The sequence below is a fragment of the Euleptes europaea genome, chromosome 11 (genome assembly GCF_029931775.1).
Source record: "Euleptes europaea isolate rEulEur1 chromosome 11, rEulEur1.hap1, whole genome shotgun sequence".
Lineage (NCBI taxonomy): Eukaryota > Metazoa > Chordata > Lepidosauria > Squamata > Sphaerodactylidae > Euleptes > Euleptes europaea.
This window is the reverse complement of record NC_079322.1, coordinates 31,232,360-31,252,267: the sequence shown is the minus strand read 5'-3', so window position 1 is coordinate 31,252,267 and position 19,908 is coordinate 31,232,360. Positions and strand designations below refer to the sequence as shown.

General features: G+C 43.8%; 1 protein-coding gene across 1 annotated transcript in view; it reads right to left on the bottom strand.

The window, feature by feature from the left end:
- Window positions 1-19,272, bottom strand: part of SNRK (SNF related kinase) — a 41,544-nt gene extending 22,272 nt beyond the window's left edge. Inside the window, exons 1-3 of the mRNA XM_056857481.1 lie at window positions 19,166-19,272; window positions 6,601-6,746; window positions 2,997-3,689 (exon numbers count right to left, since the gene is read on the bottom strand). Coding sequence (XP_056713459.1) covers window positions 2,997-3,585 — 589 coding nt within the window. The 5' untranslated portion in view covers window positions 3,586-3,689; window positions 6,601-6,746; window positions 19,166-19,272. The remainder of the gene's footprint in view (window positions 1-2,996; window positions 3,690-6,600; window positions 6,747-19,165) is intronic.
- Window positions 19,273-19,908: the final 636 nt, after the last annotated feature.

Sequence of the window (19,908 nt, the reverse complement as noted above, 5' to 3'; positions counted from 1 at the left end):
AGATGATGTTGTTAAGCATTATACCAGAAAGCATTTTATCACAAATAACTTTTTTACTTTATGCCACCACAGCTGTAAGAATGGTCTATGCAGCTAAATGGAAAATGACTGAGACACCGGACAAAACTGACTGGATAAATAAAATGTCTGAACTAGCAGAAATGGCGAAATTGACTGCATTAGTAAATCATAAAGACAATGATGAATTTCTGAGGGAGTGGGAGGCATGGATTTTATATTGTAATGATGAACTTAGTATGAAAAATGTTAAAGGTTATGATTTAATCTAATTCAATTGTTAATAACAGTTATATTTTAGAATCAAATGAATGAAGAAATTAAGCATTTCTTAATAATTGTAGAATGTTTTATAATGAATTAAAAGATAATTGCAAAGAAGACTACGGAGATAAGTTAGTGACAGAAGAAGGAAGAGGGGAAGTCAAAGAAGATCTAGGTAGTATTATATATTGTAGATTAAATAAAGATTTAGAATTAAATGACAATGTTAATTAAATGTATGGATGTATAAGAAAATAAAAAACATTAAAAAAAACAGATATGTCCCAACAAATAAAGAGCGTGCACAGTGGAAAATATTGGATAACTACTGAGGAGACCTGGATTCAAATCACCACAAAGTCATGAAGCTCTGTAGGTGACTTGGGCCAGGCACTCCTTCAGCTTAAACTACTTCACAGGTAGGTGTGTAGAAAAGGACAGAGTAAAGCAGACAGTACCCTATTACTTGTGTGGAAAGTGTTGTTCTCCTGCATTCCTCATGCTCTTTCTGACACCCGAAGAGATAAGTCCTAGGACCAATGTGAAGGAGCAACTACAGGTCCATCTATATTAGACTATTTCACAAAGTTCAATATAATCTACTATAGGTAGTATACAGGAGTGCAGTAATTATAAAAAAATGCGTAAAGACTGGTACCCCAAAATTTTCAACAAAATTGCCAGACAATAAAAAACCTACTTATCTTCAAGCAACCATAAGCATTTCAACTAGTCAGATCAGCTTCCTTCATCAATACATTGTAGTCAGTTAATATGAGAAGCATATTATGCAAAAATAAAGTCTGTAGGATAGAACACCTAGAATCTGCCTCTTCAAACTTCTATCTACATACATATTTCACTTCACCATCTGTACCTGCTACCCAAAAGGAATAAAACACAAGATTTATGGAAACCTTTATTTTCTGTATCTTCACAGATTAACTGAGATATACCAGGGAAAAAGCAGTTTTTAAAATCCAATTTGTTACTAATTTTAACTGCAATGTAAAATGTGCCTGTTGCATAGCCCCATAAATCAACACTAAAATTGAGATAGGCTCACCCACCTGTCCTATTTTTTTTCCATTTTGTATCAGATCAACATTTCATCATACTTTCTCAAATTACTTCGGGGAAAAATCCAAAATACATTTTTAGTATCTCAGAGAAAAATACTTGACACCATTATCAATTCTGCTTTCGGCATTTGGCCTACCACATCTGTGGGCTTGGGCTATGAAAGAAAAATATTCCTGTATTAAATCTATGAATTGCCTACATGTGGAAATATACTGTGGTAGTTTCAAAACACTACATTGCAATGACTACTGTTTTCTACTACCCTGTTTATGTATTTGAAGCCTTCCTGCTTGATCCTCATCTGGGCTTACCATTTGCCCTCTTTGGGTGGGCAATCTCTGAGCATATGCCCTCCCACCCACCTTTGCTTCTTACCCAGCAAGAGAAATGGAGGGGTGGTAGAAATTATAAGGTGTGATGTTCCACTGTCATTTTTGTGTGTGTTGCGCAATGTCATTTATTTCTATTTTATTTACAAAATGTATACCCCACCTTTCTGCCCTTTTAAGGGTCACTAAGGCAGCAGATTAAGAACAAACGTAATACAAACATATTTTAAAACAATCAAAAGAAAAACACATACTTAATACAGTTAAAACCAAGCTAAAATACACATATAAAAACATAACAACTAAAACACAAGGCAGAAAGGAGGGATCATTGAGGGAATGCCAGATAAAACAAAGAAGTCTGCACCCACAGGTAGAATACGGCAACAGAAGACAGGCACCTTGCCCCGCCCTCTAAGCTCCCAGGAGGGCCAGGCAAGCCAGGCATCCCTAATTCTACCTGTTTGACCTTTCACGCAGATGAATTAAGAACAGAAGTCTTAGCAAACCATTTTGAAGGAATAATTTTCATGGGCAGTTATAGGTGAATTGAACCATTTATCAAACAGTAACTTTATCCACTATATGCACACAACCATGAGAGGCATTGGTCATCTCTAACTGTCACCCAAGAAAGAGAACTTTAACATACTGTTATTGATTAGAAATATGCATGGGTGTGGTAAATTCTGCTCATTGTGTGAGCAGATATATGACGGAATGTGCATCGCAGTTAAAAAATCTCTTGGTAAAGAGTCATCTCCATCAACCTAATCCAAAGTATCTTAATGCATGCACAGACCTGTTCATATTACAAAAATAAATGAGAAAGCCCCTCTTTTCAGTAGCTGCATGTGCTCTGGAGCACTTAGGGCACGTACTTATCAAAGCTTTTCATAATTTCGGTTCATGACAAATATTAGATTCTTTTGCAGGCATTTACACCCTTTATATTTCTAGTGTTGAACAGCACATTCCTCCAGCTGACCTGTGCCCGCCATGAAGGATGCACACACTCCTGGTAGCCATACACTTTAAAAAGTCTAATGGTTTCGACCAATGCTGAAATAAAAGGCAGCAGACATGTGTAGAGGCACGCAATAGCAAACCACCTCCGAATGCCTTGTCTTGAAAACCCAACAGGGTCCCCTCATGTCAGCTGCAACTTGATGGTCCTCCCCCTAAAAAAGATGTGTAATGAAGGACATCCTAAGACCTTTATAGAACCTATTCTAATATTTAATGCTAGTCAATTTCAATAATATAATTTTAAAAACAAAAGGATTTAACCCATTAACTTACCTACTGCAGGTGCATCATATTCATCTCCAAGCAGAATTTCCGGAGCAGAATATGCAAGAGATCCACAACTTGTTGTAAGTTTCTTTCCAGGCTGAAATTTGTTGCTGAAGCCAAAGTCAGTCAATTTCACAAGTCCTTGTTTTTCAAAGAAGACAACATTCTCTGGCTTTAAGTCTCTGTGAACTACATGCAGTTTATGGCAGTAGGATATAGCATGAACAATCTGAGCAAAATACTTCTTTGCCAGATCTTCATTAAGGCCCTCTTCATGTTTCATGATGTAATCAAACATATCTCCCCCATCACCAAGCTCTAAGATTAGGTAAAGTTTGGTTTGGGTGTCAATCACTTCATATAGACGAACGATGTTAGGATGCTGTACTAATTTCATGCATCTGACTTCTTGGAAGAGATGTCCTGTGGCCAGTGTATCTAGCTTGGTCTTGTCAATTACTTTCACTGCTACCTTTTCACCTGTAAAGACATGTCTGGCAAGTTTGACCACAGCAAAATGCCCTCTGCCTAAGGTTTTATCCAAATCATACAATCCAGCAATTTTTCCATCATACCCTCGTTTGAAACCTGCCATACTGCTCCAAGTCAAGAATTAATGCTGAAGGTTTTGAAACTGGTGTCTTCTCATATAAGGATATTTGAAGTAGATACATAACCCATTTTCACTGCCAAACGCACCTAAAATATAGAAAAAAAGTATTATTATAGAATATATACTCAAGACCAGAAGTTTAAGAAATTTCAGCTCCTCTATAATCAGCACTTTGACCTCATTTTAAAAATTCCTTCTTATCGCTGAGAATTGGAGGAAGTTAAGCTAATCGAAATTGTATACTGGATATGAAGAAGAGTTTTGTACAACGTTTTCAAGAAATGAGGTTGGACAGAGAGAGAACTCACATACACATCCCCAGTGTAATTCTGAAATCCATCCCAAGAGATGTAAAATGTACTTAGTGAGTATGAAGGCAACTATGGTAGCAGCAGAAACCATGAACTACGAGGAACATGTGAATGACCATCATATGGACATTGCAGTGGTGTCTAAAATGTACCATGAATACCACAAGCTAGTTTAGCATGAAGAGCCTGTCAGTTCTCTGGATCAATTAAAAAAATGCTGGTGCTCTTCACTAAGTGTCCCCTGACATCACTTAGGAGTTGGCAGTAATAAATGGCATTACAATTATAGCTTTAGACTCTTGTCACAGGTTACTCCAGGCTGAAATTTGTTGCTCAAGCCAAAGTCAGTCAATTTCACAACTCCTTGTTTTTCAAAGACAACATTATCTGGCTTTAAGTCTCTGTGAACTATATGCAGTTCAGAGATGGACGCACCAGCAATGGCTCTGTTGACAATCTGGGGGGAACAAAATGGAAAAGCGGCATCCAAAGGATCAATAGTGTTTATGCTGATGGCAGCCTGCAGGGCAATAGCAAAATGCTGGAAAACCATAGAACATTTAACACTACATTCTTGGTATTCAGAACTGTGGCAAATAGCTATGGCAGAAAAACTGACACGTCAAGAGTAGTCAAAGCTAAAGCTAAAGTATCAGATTTCTATGAAATGTGTATGAAATAAAGTCATGCCACAAATCAGAAAGGTATTCAGCATCTATCTAAGCCCTTCCTCAGATTATGGAAAATGAATTCAGTCAAAAATATATAAAGAATTATTTTAAAAAAACATCCCAGTGCCATCAATGAATTCCTCTCTTATCTGTTATTGTAAGATAAGTTGGAAAATGTGTTAAATACGAAGCCCTCTGTAAATAATCTGATTCAACTTTATGTATTTTTAGTATATTTTTTCTATGTTTGTTTTATAAAAGGTCTGCTATTGTTTATTTGGGTTGTGGTTTTCTGTTTGGAAAATTAATAAAACAAATTTTTAAAAAGAGATGGAGTGCCCTACTTTCCCAACCTCCCTGGGGCCTGTTTGGCCACCACTTGCTCCTGAGACACACTCAGCAGGTTGCTGCCAGCACCTGTCACCCTGAGATCTGAAACAGAGTCTGATAGGCCCACTTCTGCCTCTCTCTGTCATACATACACCCCTCATTCACGCAAACATGCAGCCTAGCTCACTTAAGAGCTGGCCTACATATAATCCAGTCATTTTATACCCAAGCAACCTGGGGATGACCCAGGCTCTCTTGAACAAGTTCTAACAATCTGGGAAAAACAGAGTAAGAAGGGAAGGCATGCGCAATTACTTGCAGGGGAGAAATAAAGAAAACAGGGAAGAGTTTCATGTACATGGGAGAGTACAGAACAGATACAAATACACAGAAAGCTAACAAAGTCACAGCAAACTGGAGCCCTAGCTAAATGGCTTACAGTTCACAGATTCTGAGCCACTCAGCCTAACATGGGCCTATCCTGCAAGGGATGTCTCCTTCCTTGCTTACTCCTGGGAAAGGCAACAGGAACTTTCCCCTTCAGGATTTATCTGTTTCTTTTCTATAAATAATTTGCAGCTATAGATGTTCTTTTCCTGCTCTGGCTGGTGCTAAGCCAATTACCTGTTTCTGTTTGGAAGAAAACCCCTAACTGTGAGGCTTTGTGATTTGCTGCCTGCTCTTACTAGAGAGGCTGACCAAAGGGACTGAAGCTGAATTAAAAATGGGAATCATGGAGACAAGGATGGGACTCATGATGACTTCCTTCTACCAAATTATAACTAGTGCACCACAAGAAAATGTAGACATACTGATGTTTCCACAGCTCCCTACAGCACCTATTTTTATTTTTTGCTGTCAAGTCAAAGCTGACTTATGGCAACCCCCTAGGAATTTCACGATAAGAGACGTTTCGGGGGTGGTTTGCCACTGCCTGCCTCCATGTCACAACCCTAGTATTCCTTGGAGGTCGCCCATGCAAATACTAGTCAGGGCTGAGAGTGTGTGACTGGCTCAAGGTCACCCGGCAAGCTTCCATGGCGCAAGAGGGGATTTGAACTTGGGTGTCCTAGTCCGATACCATAACCACTTCACCACAGTGGCTCTCCAGAGTATCTATAGAAGGCTTTTATTCTTATCCATTGCTATCATTCCCTGCTCCAGCACCATCAACTAACTCTGATTATATAAATCCTACTAACCAGGATGGCCCAGGCTAGCCTGATCTCATCAGATCCGGAAGCTAAGCAGGGTCAGCCCTTGTTAGTATTTGGATGGGAGACCACCAAGGAATACCAGGGTTGCTGTGCAGAGGAAGGCACTGGCAAACCACCTCTGTTAGTCTCTTGCCATGAAAACCCCAAAAGGGGTCGCCATAAGTCGGCTGCAACTTGACGGCACTTTACACACATGATACAAAATCTATGCACCACGCATAGACTGTGTGCATGTTTGTGCTGTTTCTTTCTTTAAAATACATGCAAACAGAGATCAGAAAAGCATCAAGCCCTGATTTATCTGTATTTCAAAGACATGAACAGAAAAAGTTACCTGTATAGGTCCAATCCAGTAATTATTGGCAACCGTTGACAAAGTTATACCAGTAGCTACTGAGAAGTTTCACAAGGGTTGAAGTAATTTTTTAAAAGTCCACAATGAATAAATCAAATCTGGAGTCTACCAACCTTGGCAGTGCCCCCTCCAGAGGTATCATCTTGTCTATGCTTTGTTCATGAAGGTTCGATTTTTGTTCATGTTTTCTAAAGACTCATCTATTGATATTTCCATATCCAGTTCTGAGAACAGTTGCTTATTCTTCTTCCTTTATTGCCTAGGAAAAAAGGATATTTAAATTCACTCATTAGAATACATAACTAATACCCTACCTAGGCTTCCCAAAACTTCAAACACTTAGGTGCACAAAGTTCACAGAAATCAGTGAAAGCTACATGTTCAGATCGGCCAGCCTGCAGACTCACCTGGAGTAAAACTGAGAAGTACTATTTTTGAACATGGAGACATGATTACCACATTATTTTTAATATTGATATTTAGCAGCCATGTTCTCATGCAACAACAAATAATTAAATAATAATATGAAGTGAAGTTGGGTTCTTCCTTTCCTTGTTTTGAGACCTGCCATTTTACCATTGTTTGAAGCCTTTTATAATCTTTGGGTTTTTAAACCCCCAAACGTATTTTTTAAAGATTTCAAATTTTTCTGCAAATCTGGGGTGTTTTTCAGGTTTGTAGAAAGATCTGTCTTGCCATTCACAGCTCCAGTCACCAGATTTAAGAATCCTCAGATTTGGCTGAATTGGCTATTAGAATATAAAAGTGGAGACCAGCAAGAAATTTACGCTAGTGGCTATCCCATTCCCCCCACCTTTGCTTCCTCTCAGCTCCTGTCTCTCACTCTTTCTCCCTTTCTTACTCTCTTACCTTCTTTCTTACTCTCTCTTCCCCCATGCCTATCACTTTCTCTTTCTGTCCCTATCCCATCAGTTTCTCTATCCCCCACCTCATCACATTTTCACTCTTTTTCTGCCTCCCAGTCCATCACCCTTTCTCTCTCCCCCACACATGCCATCACTCTCTCTTTCTGGATTCCATCACTCTCCTAGCCACCCGCCCACTTCCCCCCCTCCACAGAAGCAGCAGTGGTGGCTCTCCTGGCCACCAGTCCACTTCCTTCCTATCACAGCAGCCGTGGCGGCAGGGCCCCGAGCAGCAGGCAATGCCCTCCAGAGACATTGCCTTGGCAGCAAGGCCCTGGGCAGCCGGCAGGGCCCTCCAGAGCTGCCACGTTGGAGGCTCAGGTAAGTAATCTGTGCAAAAGCAAATACAACATTACTATTTTTTGGTGAGGTTTAAACCTCCCAATATAATTTTTGCAACTTTTAGGATTTTTCTGCAAACCTGGGAGGTCTCCAAACTTTGGAGAAAGATCTCTTTTCTCTTAGTGTGGGCTTCATCCGTGAATTTAGATATTCTCAGATCTGGCCACACTTGAGAAATAGATAGAATATAAGATACTGATCTTAGACACAATTGTATTTCCATTGGAAATTCCAACTAAATCAATGAGACTTGCATTCAAAGTAGTATGTTTAAAAGTGGTTCATAAATTACTTTAGCCTATTATATGTAACTTTGAACACTGAAGTAAACTGTTAAATCTGGCTCACTATATACTTTGTATGTAATCAAGTTACAAATATCCATCATGAAAGAAACAATTCACTATTATTTGTGGACGTGCTGCTCATTTTCATAAACTACAAATGCAAGTTATTTTCTGTTTAATCTTGAACATGAAATACGAACAAAAAATAGCAAATTGCACTTATTCTTCATTTGGTTTGTATCTACCATAGCATCTCCTCCTTGAAACAAGACATCCATGATATGGCATGATCAAGTCACGCAACGGCAAGCTCTGGGAAAAGCTCAATTTTTTAATATCCTAGCCACAAAAAAAAAAAAAGTAGCAGAAATGGAACAGTGGGCTAGAAAATTCACTGAGCCTAAGGAATGCCCGATGTCATGAAAGAATGCAGGGATCTCTTAACTTGTACAAAATGTGTAGGTGAATACCATAATAATAATTTTCTGTGCATGTGATATCTTCCGAGGGCTGCATCCACACAGCATAGATCGGAGCATTGTGTACTCACCGTGACGGCTCCTTCTGGGTTGAAGGCCATCTTGATCCGTGGGTATTACTATCACGTGCCCAGGGAGGCAGGACCAAGTATTTTTTGTTCAGCTTCCTGTCTCCCTGGGCGGGAAAACCCAGTTTACGGACTCGCCGAGCTAAGGAGACAGGTAAGTGCACAGAAAGCAAACAGCAATGCACTTATACTAAAACATTGAGCTCCTTCAAACAAGAAGAGAAAACTTTAACATAACAGCAATGACAAAGAGAGAGCTATAACAATGGCGGACATAGGGAGTATCATAACTGGATACATAACCTATTGTGAACCCCTGCTTTCAGTACTGTAAGCTTAGGAATAATAGGGTCTTGGACCTGAGAAGGGTGGGCAAGATGGCCTTCAACCCAGAACAGAAGGAGCCGTCACGGTGAGTACACAAGGCTCCGTTCTCGGTTCTGGGTGGAAGGCCATCTTGATCCGTGGGATATCCAAGAGCTATACCCCGGGGTGGGACTCAGGGTCATTCCAAGACCTGCTGCAAGACTCTCCTCCCAAAGGCGGCATCCGCAGAAGCCCTAGAGTCAATTTTATAATGTTTGATGAAGGTAGAGGCCGTTGACCAGGTGGCTGCTCTACATATTTCTTCCAATGAAGCCTGCCTATTAAAGGCTGCCGATGTGGCCGCACTACGCACTGAGTGCGCTGTGATTCCAGTTGGAGGAGGTATTTTGTTAGCCCTATAGGCTTCCACGATGCACTGTTTGACTGTCGCGCTTATAGCGGAATTGGACATTTTCCCTCCCTTGTTTGGGTTGGTTAGGGAAATGAAAAGTGCATCGGATTTCCTAATGTCGGCAGTGCGAGAAAGGTAAACCTTTAGCAGTCCGCGTAAATCTAGTTTGTGCCATTCCTTTTCCTTAGGATGAACTGGGTGAGGGCAAAAGGAAGGTAAGTGTATTTCCTGGGACCTGTGGAAAAGGGAGTTAACCTTTGGAATAAAGGTGGGGTCAGTTCTCAACACGACCTTATCCTTGTGAAATACACAGAAGCCCTCCCTGGAAGAGAGGGCTCTAAGTTCGGAAACTTTCCTGGCAGAGGTCAAAGCAGTGAGGAAAATAGCCTTCATTCTTAAAATTCTCAGAGGCACTTCCTTTAATGGTTCAAAGGGCGGCTTAGTAAGCGCTGAAAGAACCACATTGAGGCGCCACGTGGGAAAACGATGTACCGTCGGTGGTCTGGTTTGTGTTACCCCTTTCAAAAAGGTAATGATGTGTGGATGCCTAGATAAAGGTGACCCTTCTATCTCTGTTAAGACCGTGGTCAATGCTGCCACCTGTCTATGCAAGATGGAGGCTGAAAGACCCATCACCAATCCCTCCTGAAGAAATTCCAAAACCTTAGGGATTCCCGGAGATAAGGGGTTAACGGACTTTCGTTTACACCAGAGCACAAAGGCTCTCCAGGAGGTATTGTAGATCCTCCTAGTAGACGGCTTTCTAGCTTCCAGCATTGTGTCTACCACTGCAGAAGAATAGCCCTTCTCTAGGAGAGATCCCCGCTCAATTTCCACGCGGTTAAGCACAGCCATTGAGGTTCCTGGTGGAATATGGGGCCTTGATGTAGTAACTCTGGGATGGCTGGAAGTTCCCATGGGGTCTGAATGGACATTCTTTGGAGGCTGGGAAACCATGGTCTCCTCGGCCACAAGGGCGCTATAAGTATGACCGTGGCTCTCTCCTTCCTGATTTTCCGTAACACTCTCGGAATAATGGGGATTGGAGGGAATGCAAATAGGAGCTCCCGTGGCCAGGGAGCCAGCAGGGTATCCATGTCCTCTGCTTCCCGATGAAAGTACTGAGTAAAGAACCTGGGGAGAAGATGGTTGCTCCCCGAGGCAAAGAGATCCACTTTGGGCTGTCCGAACCTCTCCTGAATCAGACTGAAGATGGAGTTGTCTAGGGACCATTCCCCTTCGTCTAGGACTTGTCGGCTCAGCCAATCGGCCTGCGAATTGAGAACTCCACTGATATGTTCTGCGGAGAGAGATAAGAGATTTGACTCCGCCCAAAGGAGAATCCCCTTTACCTCTTTGTGGAGACCCGGAGACCTCGAGCCCCCCTGTTTGTTTACATACGCCTTGGCCGAGATGTTGTCCGTCCGGACCAAGACGTGTTTGTGTCGAATGGTGTGATGGAAATGGAGCAACGCTAAATGTATGGCCCTTAGCTCCAGTCTGTTTATGTGGAGTTTCCTCTCCTTTTCGGACCATGACCCCTGTGCTACAAGAGAGTGACAGGTCGCCCCCCATCCCTCCAGGCTGGCATCTGTGAAGATCTGAACCTGATCCTCTACTATGAAATGCAGAGGTTGCTGCGCTTGAGCCACCATGTCAGAGACTGTCGGAAGGCCAGTAGAAGAGGAATTACTCTGTCCCTGCTCTGCGTAATGAGGTCCTGGTATGGGCGCAGAAGCATCTGGAGATCCCTTGAGTGGAATCTGGCCCATGGAACAGAAATTATACAAGCCACCATTTTCCCCAGTAATTTGGCTAGGTTCATGATCCTGCCCCGAGTGGAGCAAATGGTAGTCTTGACCATAGTTTGGATTTTGGTTACTTTGTCCTGGGGTAGAATCACCAGGTTGTTGTGCGTGTCTATTATGACACCCAGATGTTCCAACCTTTGTGAAGGAGTAAGATGGCTTTTTTCCAGGTTCACCAGAAAGCCGTGTGAGGTCAAAACATGGATCACCCTGGAGGTGTGAGTGAGCGCCTGTTCTTTGGACTCTGAACTGATCAAGAGATCATCGAGATACGGAAACACCGTTATCCCCTCCTGGTGAAGCAGCGCTACCAGCGTCACCAAAATTTTGGAAAAGACGCGGGGAGCGGAGGTCAGCCCGAAGGGGAGGGCCCTGAACTGATAGTGTCGGCCACTGTAACAGAACCGAAGAAATCTGCGGTGAGAATGATGGATGGGTATGTGGAGGTAAGCCTCCTTCAGATCCAGGGAAGTGAGGTACTGGTCCAATTGCAGAGCTTCTAGAATGGAGCGGAGGGTCTCCATGCGAAACCTTCTGTAGCGCACGCTCCTGTTTAGGTGTTTCAGGTCTCCAGTCCCCATTTTTCTTGGGGACTGTAAAGAAAATTGAATATACCCCACTTCCCTGTTCGTCCTGGGGAACTGGCTCTATGGCCTGAATCTGTAGTAGGTGTGAAATAGCCTCCACTGTTCTCTGGTGTTTCTCTGGCCGTATGGATCTCGGGGAATTTACAAATTTGTCCCGGGGTATGCTGGTGAAGTCTATGAGGTAACCCGATTGAATGACTTGGGACACCCAGGCATCTGTGCAGGATCTTCTCCACATGTCGTGGAAAAGAAGGACCCTGCCCCCTATCTCCGTTAGGTTGGCGTCACTGTTTTGGGTTCTTGGAGAACTTGTCTCCTTTGGTGTTTGAAAACTGCTGATGTCCCTGGGGGGGACGAAAAAAATTTCCACCTCCCCTGCGAGAAGATCCCCTGTAACTATTGTTACCCCAGGAGCCTCTTCTTTGATCTGTTCTAAAGGGAGCAAGAGTATGAGATCTAAAGTTGGGATAAGAGGAAGAAGGCCTCCCATCCCTCTTGTAAGACCTGGGAAGAACCTTTTTCTTGTCCTTATTTTCTACTAGAATCTTTTCTAGCCTTTCCCCAAAAAGTTTTTCCCCTGTATAGGGATAAGACATGGTCAGTGTCTTGTTCTTAACCTCGTTCTGCCACGGACGGATCCAAAGTGCCCGTCTTATGGCGATGTTGGAGGACGTGGCTCTAGCAGCAAAGGACATGGCGTCTAAGGAGGCGTCTGCCATAAAGGCTGATGCTTTGAGGAGCCTATTGAGTCCCTCAGTAAGCTTGCGATTGTCTCCAGTGTACAATTGAATGATTTTCCTGAGCCAGACTATAGAGGCTCTTGCCATGATTGAGGTTGCCGCTGAGGCCTGAATAGCCAGGGTGGAAGCCTCGTGTACTTTTTTGGAAAGGGTCTCCGCTTTCCTGTCGATGGGATCCCTGATGCTTCCCATCCCGTCCTCTGCCGGCAAATCCGGAGAATGGACCGCTGCCACAGGGGCATCTATAAGAGGGAGCTGGAACAAAGACATAGCTTGTGGCACCATGGTGTAAAGCCTCTTAATGCTTGCAGAGAACTGTCTGTTAGCTAGCGGCTTATCAAACTCAGTTTGTACTTGAGATTCAAAAAATTCAGGAAAGGGTATCTCCCAAACACGAGGCTTGGTGCTGGGGAAGAACTCCCTAGTCCCTTTCTTTTTTTGTTTTTGGTTTGGGGTCAGAGGCAGGGTCTGGGTCCTCATTGAGGTCCAGAGCAATTAAGGCTTTATTTAAGAGGGCCTGAAAATCTTCCGCCAGAAACAGGCGGGGGTGCTGTTCCTCTAATAGGACTGGAGTGTCCTCATCGGAGTCGTATTCGCCTTCCTCTCTATTCTCCTGATCAGAAGCTACAGACATATAGTCATCAGAGACTTGGTAAGGCTGAGCAATGGGATGTGACTTTAGGGCTGCTTTGGTACGCCATTGAGTGCTTGGTTGACTCCCTTGCACTCCCCCCCCCCCTGCAGATTGGAAGGACGAGTCTGGGAAAGGTCTGCCCCCTGTAGCAACGGGGCCATGGAATCCCTAAAAATAGACATCATTTCGGCTTGCCTATCCAATACCCCGTTAAATAAGTTCAAAACCTCCCTCCTGGTAACCGGAGCCTCAGGCTCGTCGGTGCATACATTACCCTCATGTTGAGGAGTGAAATCAGTAGAGGTGCCTTCCAGATTCGGGTTCCCCGGGGCTGGGCCCGCGGTTCACGCCCGATCGCGCCCATCTGCAGTTTTGGCGCCATTTTGGAGCGGCTCCTCAGAGCTCGCTCTCTTTGCTGCGGCCGCTCCTTCAGAGCTGGGCGCCGCGCGGCCGCCAGTCCGGCCGCTAGAAAGATCTTTTCTCTTCCGCCCTGTTGAAGCAACGAGGGCTGGATCCTGATCACCCTCGGACAGGAGGCCCGAATCCGAGTCCCTTCTGCCGTCCGCCATCTTGCCCAACGGGCGAAGAAGAAAGTGAAAGTCCGGGAGGGGGGGGAGAGGTCGGGAGATTGAATAAAGTGAGACGCAGCCACGTCTCAAATCGGCAGGAGAGGAAAGGAAAAAACACACAGAGTCTCTCAGGAGGAGAGAAGGAAAGAAAAGAAATACACTGGTAAGAAAAGTCCTCACAAAACGGAGCTCAAGTAAGTCGCTGCCACCCTACACAAGGCAGGACGGAAACTGGGTTTTCCCGCCCAGGGAGACAGGAAGCTGAACAAAAAATACTTGGTCCTGCCTCCCTGGGCACGTGATAGTAATACCCACGGATCAAGATGGCCTTCCACCCAGAACCGAGAATCTCCATTTCCCAGCCATTACTGCTGTGAATGCAGACGCATTTGCCCTGGCTCAGTTCACCCCTTAGGAGCTGTGTGCACACTTTCTTCTACCAGCCACCATTTCCCCTGCATTTTCCCCCCAGACCACAAGAGGGCTTTTTAAAAAAATAGGCAATTGCTATTACACAACATTTATAACAAACTATTGCCACAATGTACTAGTTCTGAACTCCCAGCTTTCATTTTAAAAATAACTGCATCTCTTAAAGTGTTGGTCCCAAAGATGTAACAGGAAAGATTATGACATTATGCAAATGAACTAACCAACAAAACAAACTACAACAAAAACCCTACTGCAGTTTTGAAGTCAAACCCGAGAAACCCCTTGTGTAGATATAGCCAAGAACAGTTTTAAACGGCATCTCTTGATATTTTTCGATTCCTACTTGACTTGCTACAATAGGGGTGTTGAATTCATTTGTTACGAGGGCCAGATATGACACAAATGTCACTTGGTTGGGCTGGGCCATGTGTACCATAAAATTTGATGCCAGGGACCGGAGATAAAACTTTATAGAAGACACAGGCAAAACCAATTAATGATATTATTTTTTCTTTAAAATACAAACATTCTTAAAACAATAACGCTCTTACAGTATTTTCTTTTATTTAACAGTCTTTGATAACTGTCACCTTGTGACTGGGAGGGGTGGCTGTCTCGGCTGGCAAGCCTGCAGCGGACTCGCCAGCCCAGATCAGGACTGGGGGGAGGGGGTTGCTGCCTCATGGGCTGGGTAAAAGCTCTCAAGGGGCCGGATATAGCCTGCAGGCCATATGTTTGACACTCCTGCACTAAAAGTTTTGAAGGTTATTCATATGTACAGCATCCCCAAAAGATCAACAGAAATCAAACACCTAGCAGTTTGTAAATGTTCTAAACTGCTTAAAAACTAGTTCTAGCACATTTTAGCACTATTAACCTCAAGAGCAACTAGTATAGTAGGCACGTAAGTAGCCAGTCACCTATTCAGTTGTAGCAAGTAAAAACGGCCTCTAAGCAAACAGATAGAGAAGCTTTTATAGATTGGTAGCGAATAAGTCCTTTTTTCTATGCTTCTAATGCGTTACAAGTGACTTACACTAATAATGAAAGACTTACATGTATAACTCTAGGGCACATGGGCTAGTACTGCTGCATTATCTTTCTAATCTCTTTGACCTGGAATAAACTGAATATGCCACTCACCACAACATTATACTGATGTCGTTAATCACAGTTCTTTAGTATGTTTGCTGCAGGCGATGAGCCACACAATGTATAATGTATACCAATTAGTTCCTGGCTTCAATCCAAGGTATTGACTATCACCTACAAAGCCCTTCACATGGCCTAGGACCCACATATCTAACTGAGTGCCTCTCCTGGTATGCTCCACTGCGACAGCTGTGCTCATGTGAGCAAAGTCTCCTGAAAGTGCCACCCTGCAAACGGGTAAGATCAGCAGCTGCCTGTAACTGAGCATTCTCTGTTGTGGCTCCCACTTTGTGGAACAAACAGCCTGAGGAGGCCAGGAAGGCTCCCACACTTTCATCATTCTGCAGAATGTATTAAACAAAATTGTTCAGGAAGATATTTTTTTACAAAGATAGAGCTGTAGTAAAATGGAATTGTTCAAGAGAAGGCTTTTACAAAAGGGACATGGGTTGTAGTTTATGGCACTGTATGAATTTCTTATTTTGCTGAACTGTTTTCTAATTTCTGCAACCCAGTTTTTTTCATTTCTTATGAAATATTTTATACTGATTTAAAAACACAGTTTTCTATCTTTGTAATCCAGTATTATTACAATGTTTTCTATGTCTTAGACTGTTTTTATTGCATTGCTAAATTTTGTAATCTGCCTTGAGTCAGTGAGAAAGCCATATTATAAAGTAAATAATTAATGATCCAGCTAGGAATAATGTATATATGATTTGTAGCAAGTTCTGTCTACTATGCAGAGCACACTTTCCATTATTCATTAAAAAGTTAGGCACACAACTTTGTTCCAAAATGAAAACCCAATAACCAGATCCACCTACTGCATTAACATTTTGCTGTGGAATGTTTCAGAAGCCTCACGTGGTTCATAGGAACCTCTTGTTCAAACACACATAAGAAATCCTCAAAATAATGTCTATTCCCCTTTTTCCTTTTGCTGACCCACCAACATTATCACCCATACTGGAAGTCCAGTGCTATGTACTGAATGAATTTCTTGCATAATTTACTGATACTCTGATGGATTTAGAGAAAACATACTGCATCTCCAATTGTGGGGGAAATGTAATTTGTTTACGTATTTATTATTGATTTAAAGCATTTGTATGTGCTCTTCAACCAGAAAACTAGCTCTTGGAGGGCAGGGGCTTTAAAGAAATGTTATGTGTTCAAATATTTTTTCCATAATGGGAAGGGGAGGAGAAAAAGAACAGGAACCCACTCTAGTGAAATTGGATTTTTCCAAGCTGAGTAACAAAGCATTATACTATGGCCGTACACGTTAAGGACAAGCAGAAGCACAGGTTTAAAGGAAGAACATCTTACTCAGTCTCTTGGAAGCAATTCTTACCACAGGCAAGTGCTTAATTAGAAGGCTGCTCTACAGGTTTTATGCAATTTCAATGTTAAAAAACACATATGGGCACTATGGATGTAAAACATCACTATGTACCCAGAGTGATTAACCTTGTTTAGGCATTACAGCTTACTCACCACTGCACAGAAAGGACAGAAGACAAATGATCTGCCCCATTGACTCTCCTCTCTAATAACTTAAGTGCTTAGCTCCAAATTATATGGCAGAACTAGGAGACAACAGAGTGGGAAACAATACTGTGAAGGGAATATGGGACATCAAGCAAACACTACAAGCAAACCACTTTCTTGTGTTGGTTCAAAAGTGACAGAAGATACAAAGGTGAAATCAACAAACACATGACACTAGAGCACACATTAAAAAAACTGTTCCCAAAGCATGAGGAAAAATGAGATATGAATACTGATGTGTTCAACTCAATGCAGAATGCACAAAAGCTGGCAGAATTATCAGAGTACAAGGTGCAAGTTATAGCACCTTGTCAGAAGGTGATCTCTAAACATTCTAAACAATAAAGTAATTACTGCAATCTCTATAGCATAGAGCTTATACAAGAGCAATGACCCTTTATATTCATTTGGTAACATTAATTACCTCTTCATATTACTTTTTTTATCTGAGCATTACAATAAATAAAATGGTTTCCTACAGTGGCTATATAAAGTTAATTGTGGTTCTAATTTTTATTTTTTTAATCTAAAGCTTTAGAGACACAATGTCTTCACCCATTCAGACTGCATTTCAGTAGTACTAGGTCTAATCCATCCAAGTAATTACGTTCAACAAAATGCCATAAGGCCAGTTATGCAATTAATTTAAAATATATATATGGCCGCAGTTAAGTCACAAGTCTTAAGTTCTGCAAAAGCCAAAATGTACATTTTCATTACAATGTGAAAGACTAATACGTACCATCACTGTCCTTTTCCTCCCCAATCCAGATAACTGGCTGCAGCATTTTAATAAAGCATCTACATATAACATAGCCACATTCAACAATATGTCTTTGTGGATGTTTTCAAAAACAACTTGGGAAAGTGCGAGACTTTCTATGTTACACTCTTTCTTCACTTTTCTACACCAAGCATCCAGCATTATGAATTCCTAAAAAGAGCTACATAAAAATAGCAGCATATATGAGTAAGAACGGCTGCACTAGAGGGCAGGCTTTAAACAGATCTTGACTTACATCCTTTGAAAGGAATTCACATCCATACTAGACGGTAGTACAGCTATAGCTGAGGCTTTAACTACCTTGGCGATCAGTTAAAAGTATATATTTCCAATCCCCTCCATAGATACATCAAGTAAGCCTCAAATACAAACCACATGCAGTTTCTTCCTTAATTCAAGAACAGGCTGTTTTACATTTACAATTCATGACTGGACAGAGGTAAAAGACACCTACTGAAGCTAAACCATGTGAATTTCCCACCACTGTAGTCAACATAGCTTCCTTTAAGCTACTCAGTGCTTTAATTATTCACTAGTTAAAATAAGTGCAATGCTTCTCTACCAATTTGCTTCATCAGTGCTATTTAAACACAGCCAAAAAAAACAAAAAAACAAAACCCCTAAGCAAAAAGAACCCTACACATACTCTACAGGTTTGGTGCCAATGCGAGATGCTTGGCCGCAAATCACAAGAAGACAACAGCTTACAAAAAATGGCTGTTTGCTGAAGAGATTATCTGTGCAATAATGTGTTTTTGGCAGGGCAGCCTTCTGCAGCCACTTCCAAAGAAGGAAATACGGAAGGCTTCTTTCTCTTTGTGGCAGAGACCTGCTCTGCACCATCGGAAGGAAAATAAACAAGGCAGATCTGCTCACCCCGGACAAACCTGTTGGCTCTGTAACATGTAGCTTGTAAGAAATAAGATGCAGTGTCATCCCCCCCCCACCCACCCCGAAACAGGTCTGCAAGCTATAGTGCAAGAACTTCTCAGCCACCACCATATATAAGCCTGACTGAATATTTATCTAAGGCGCGGGGAGGGGATAAAGAAAGCGCCTTTCTCCCCTTGACTGCAGGGGGAGGTGGTGGGGGGGCGTTGCAAGGGAGCGCGCGCTAAAGATGAAAGCGACGGGGGAAAAGGTGAACTCGGCTTCACCCTCCTCTCAGATGCAGCGTCGTAAGCGTGTGCGTTTCAAAACGCGAAGTGCGCCCCGCACAGCACACGTTCGCCCCATCCCGCGAGTCCCTGGGAGAACCGCATTCACACGCGCAAAAAAATAAAATGCCCCCAACTCCCTTTTAACCACTGGTGTGTCGCAAAACAGGTCGAGGGAGGGTGTGTGTGTGACAAGACACCCCCCCCCCCAAAGCTGGGCATGGATACAGCTCCTTGCCAACGGGCGCCGCGTCTGGCCTGAGGGCGATGATCAGGGGGAGAGGCCTCGGGAGCCCGGCCCGCGCCCCCTTCTCCCCTCGGGTCATCGCCCCACGGCGCCTGCCCCTCCAGGGCTTCGGGGCGGGGCAGGCCAAGCCGGGGGTGTGGGGGGTGTGGGGGGGGCTCGGTTTCGCCTCTCCAACCCCGCCCTTGTCCACTCACTCAGGACGTTGGCAGCGGCAGGAGCAGCCGTCCTCTCTCCGGCGGCGGCCCTCCGCGTCTCTCCCGCCGCTCCCCGCATGGAAAAGCGGCCGCTTCTGCTCGGCGCCCCGTCCCCTCAGCCACCGCACAGTGGCCTCCTCGGCGACCAGGGCGGCGGCGGCGGCGGCAAACAAACAATATATTATCCCCCGCGGGCGGGCGGGCTCGGCGTTCTGAGGGGGCTCGCGCCCTCTCTCTCTCTCTCTCTCTGGCGCGCGCGCCCAACGGCCTGCGCTCGCGCTCCCCGTGTCCGCCGACGGGCTGCGAAGCCTACTGACAACAACAGCGGCTCGCTTGCAGTCAGTGAAAGGGACGGTGGGGGGGGGGGGCAGGGAGGAAACGCAGGATAGGGAGGGGCCTCGAAAGAGAAAGGGCGAAGAGCTGCGCGTGCGCAGGGGGGGGAGGTCCCGCCTTGCCGTCGCGCTCTGGCCAATGAGGGCCTACGGTGACCGCCTGACGGCCCGGCCCGCCTCTCTCGCTTTCGACCCGGACCAGTGTTGAGAATCTGAAGGGGGGAGGGGGGAATTAAACGCGGGGCGGTTGTCTGTTACCGAGGAGCTCTTCGGCAACGTGAGCCAGGCTGCAACGTCCGCGAGGTGATTTGGCTGGAAAGTGTTTCGTTTTGAAATATGGCCGTTGTTTGTTACTAATAACAGTTCATATAAGCCGTAGAAAAGAGCGAGAGCCCACTCGCGCCTTAAAGA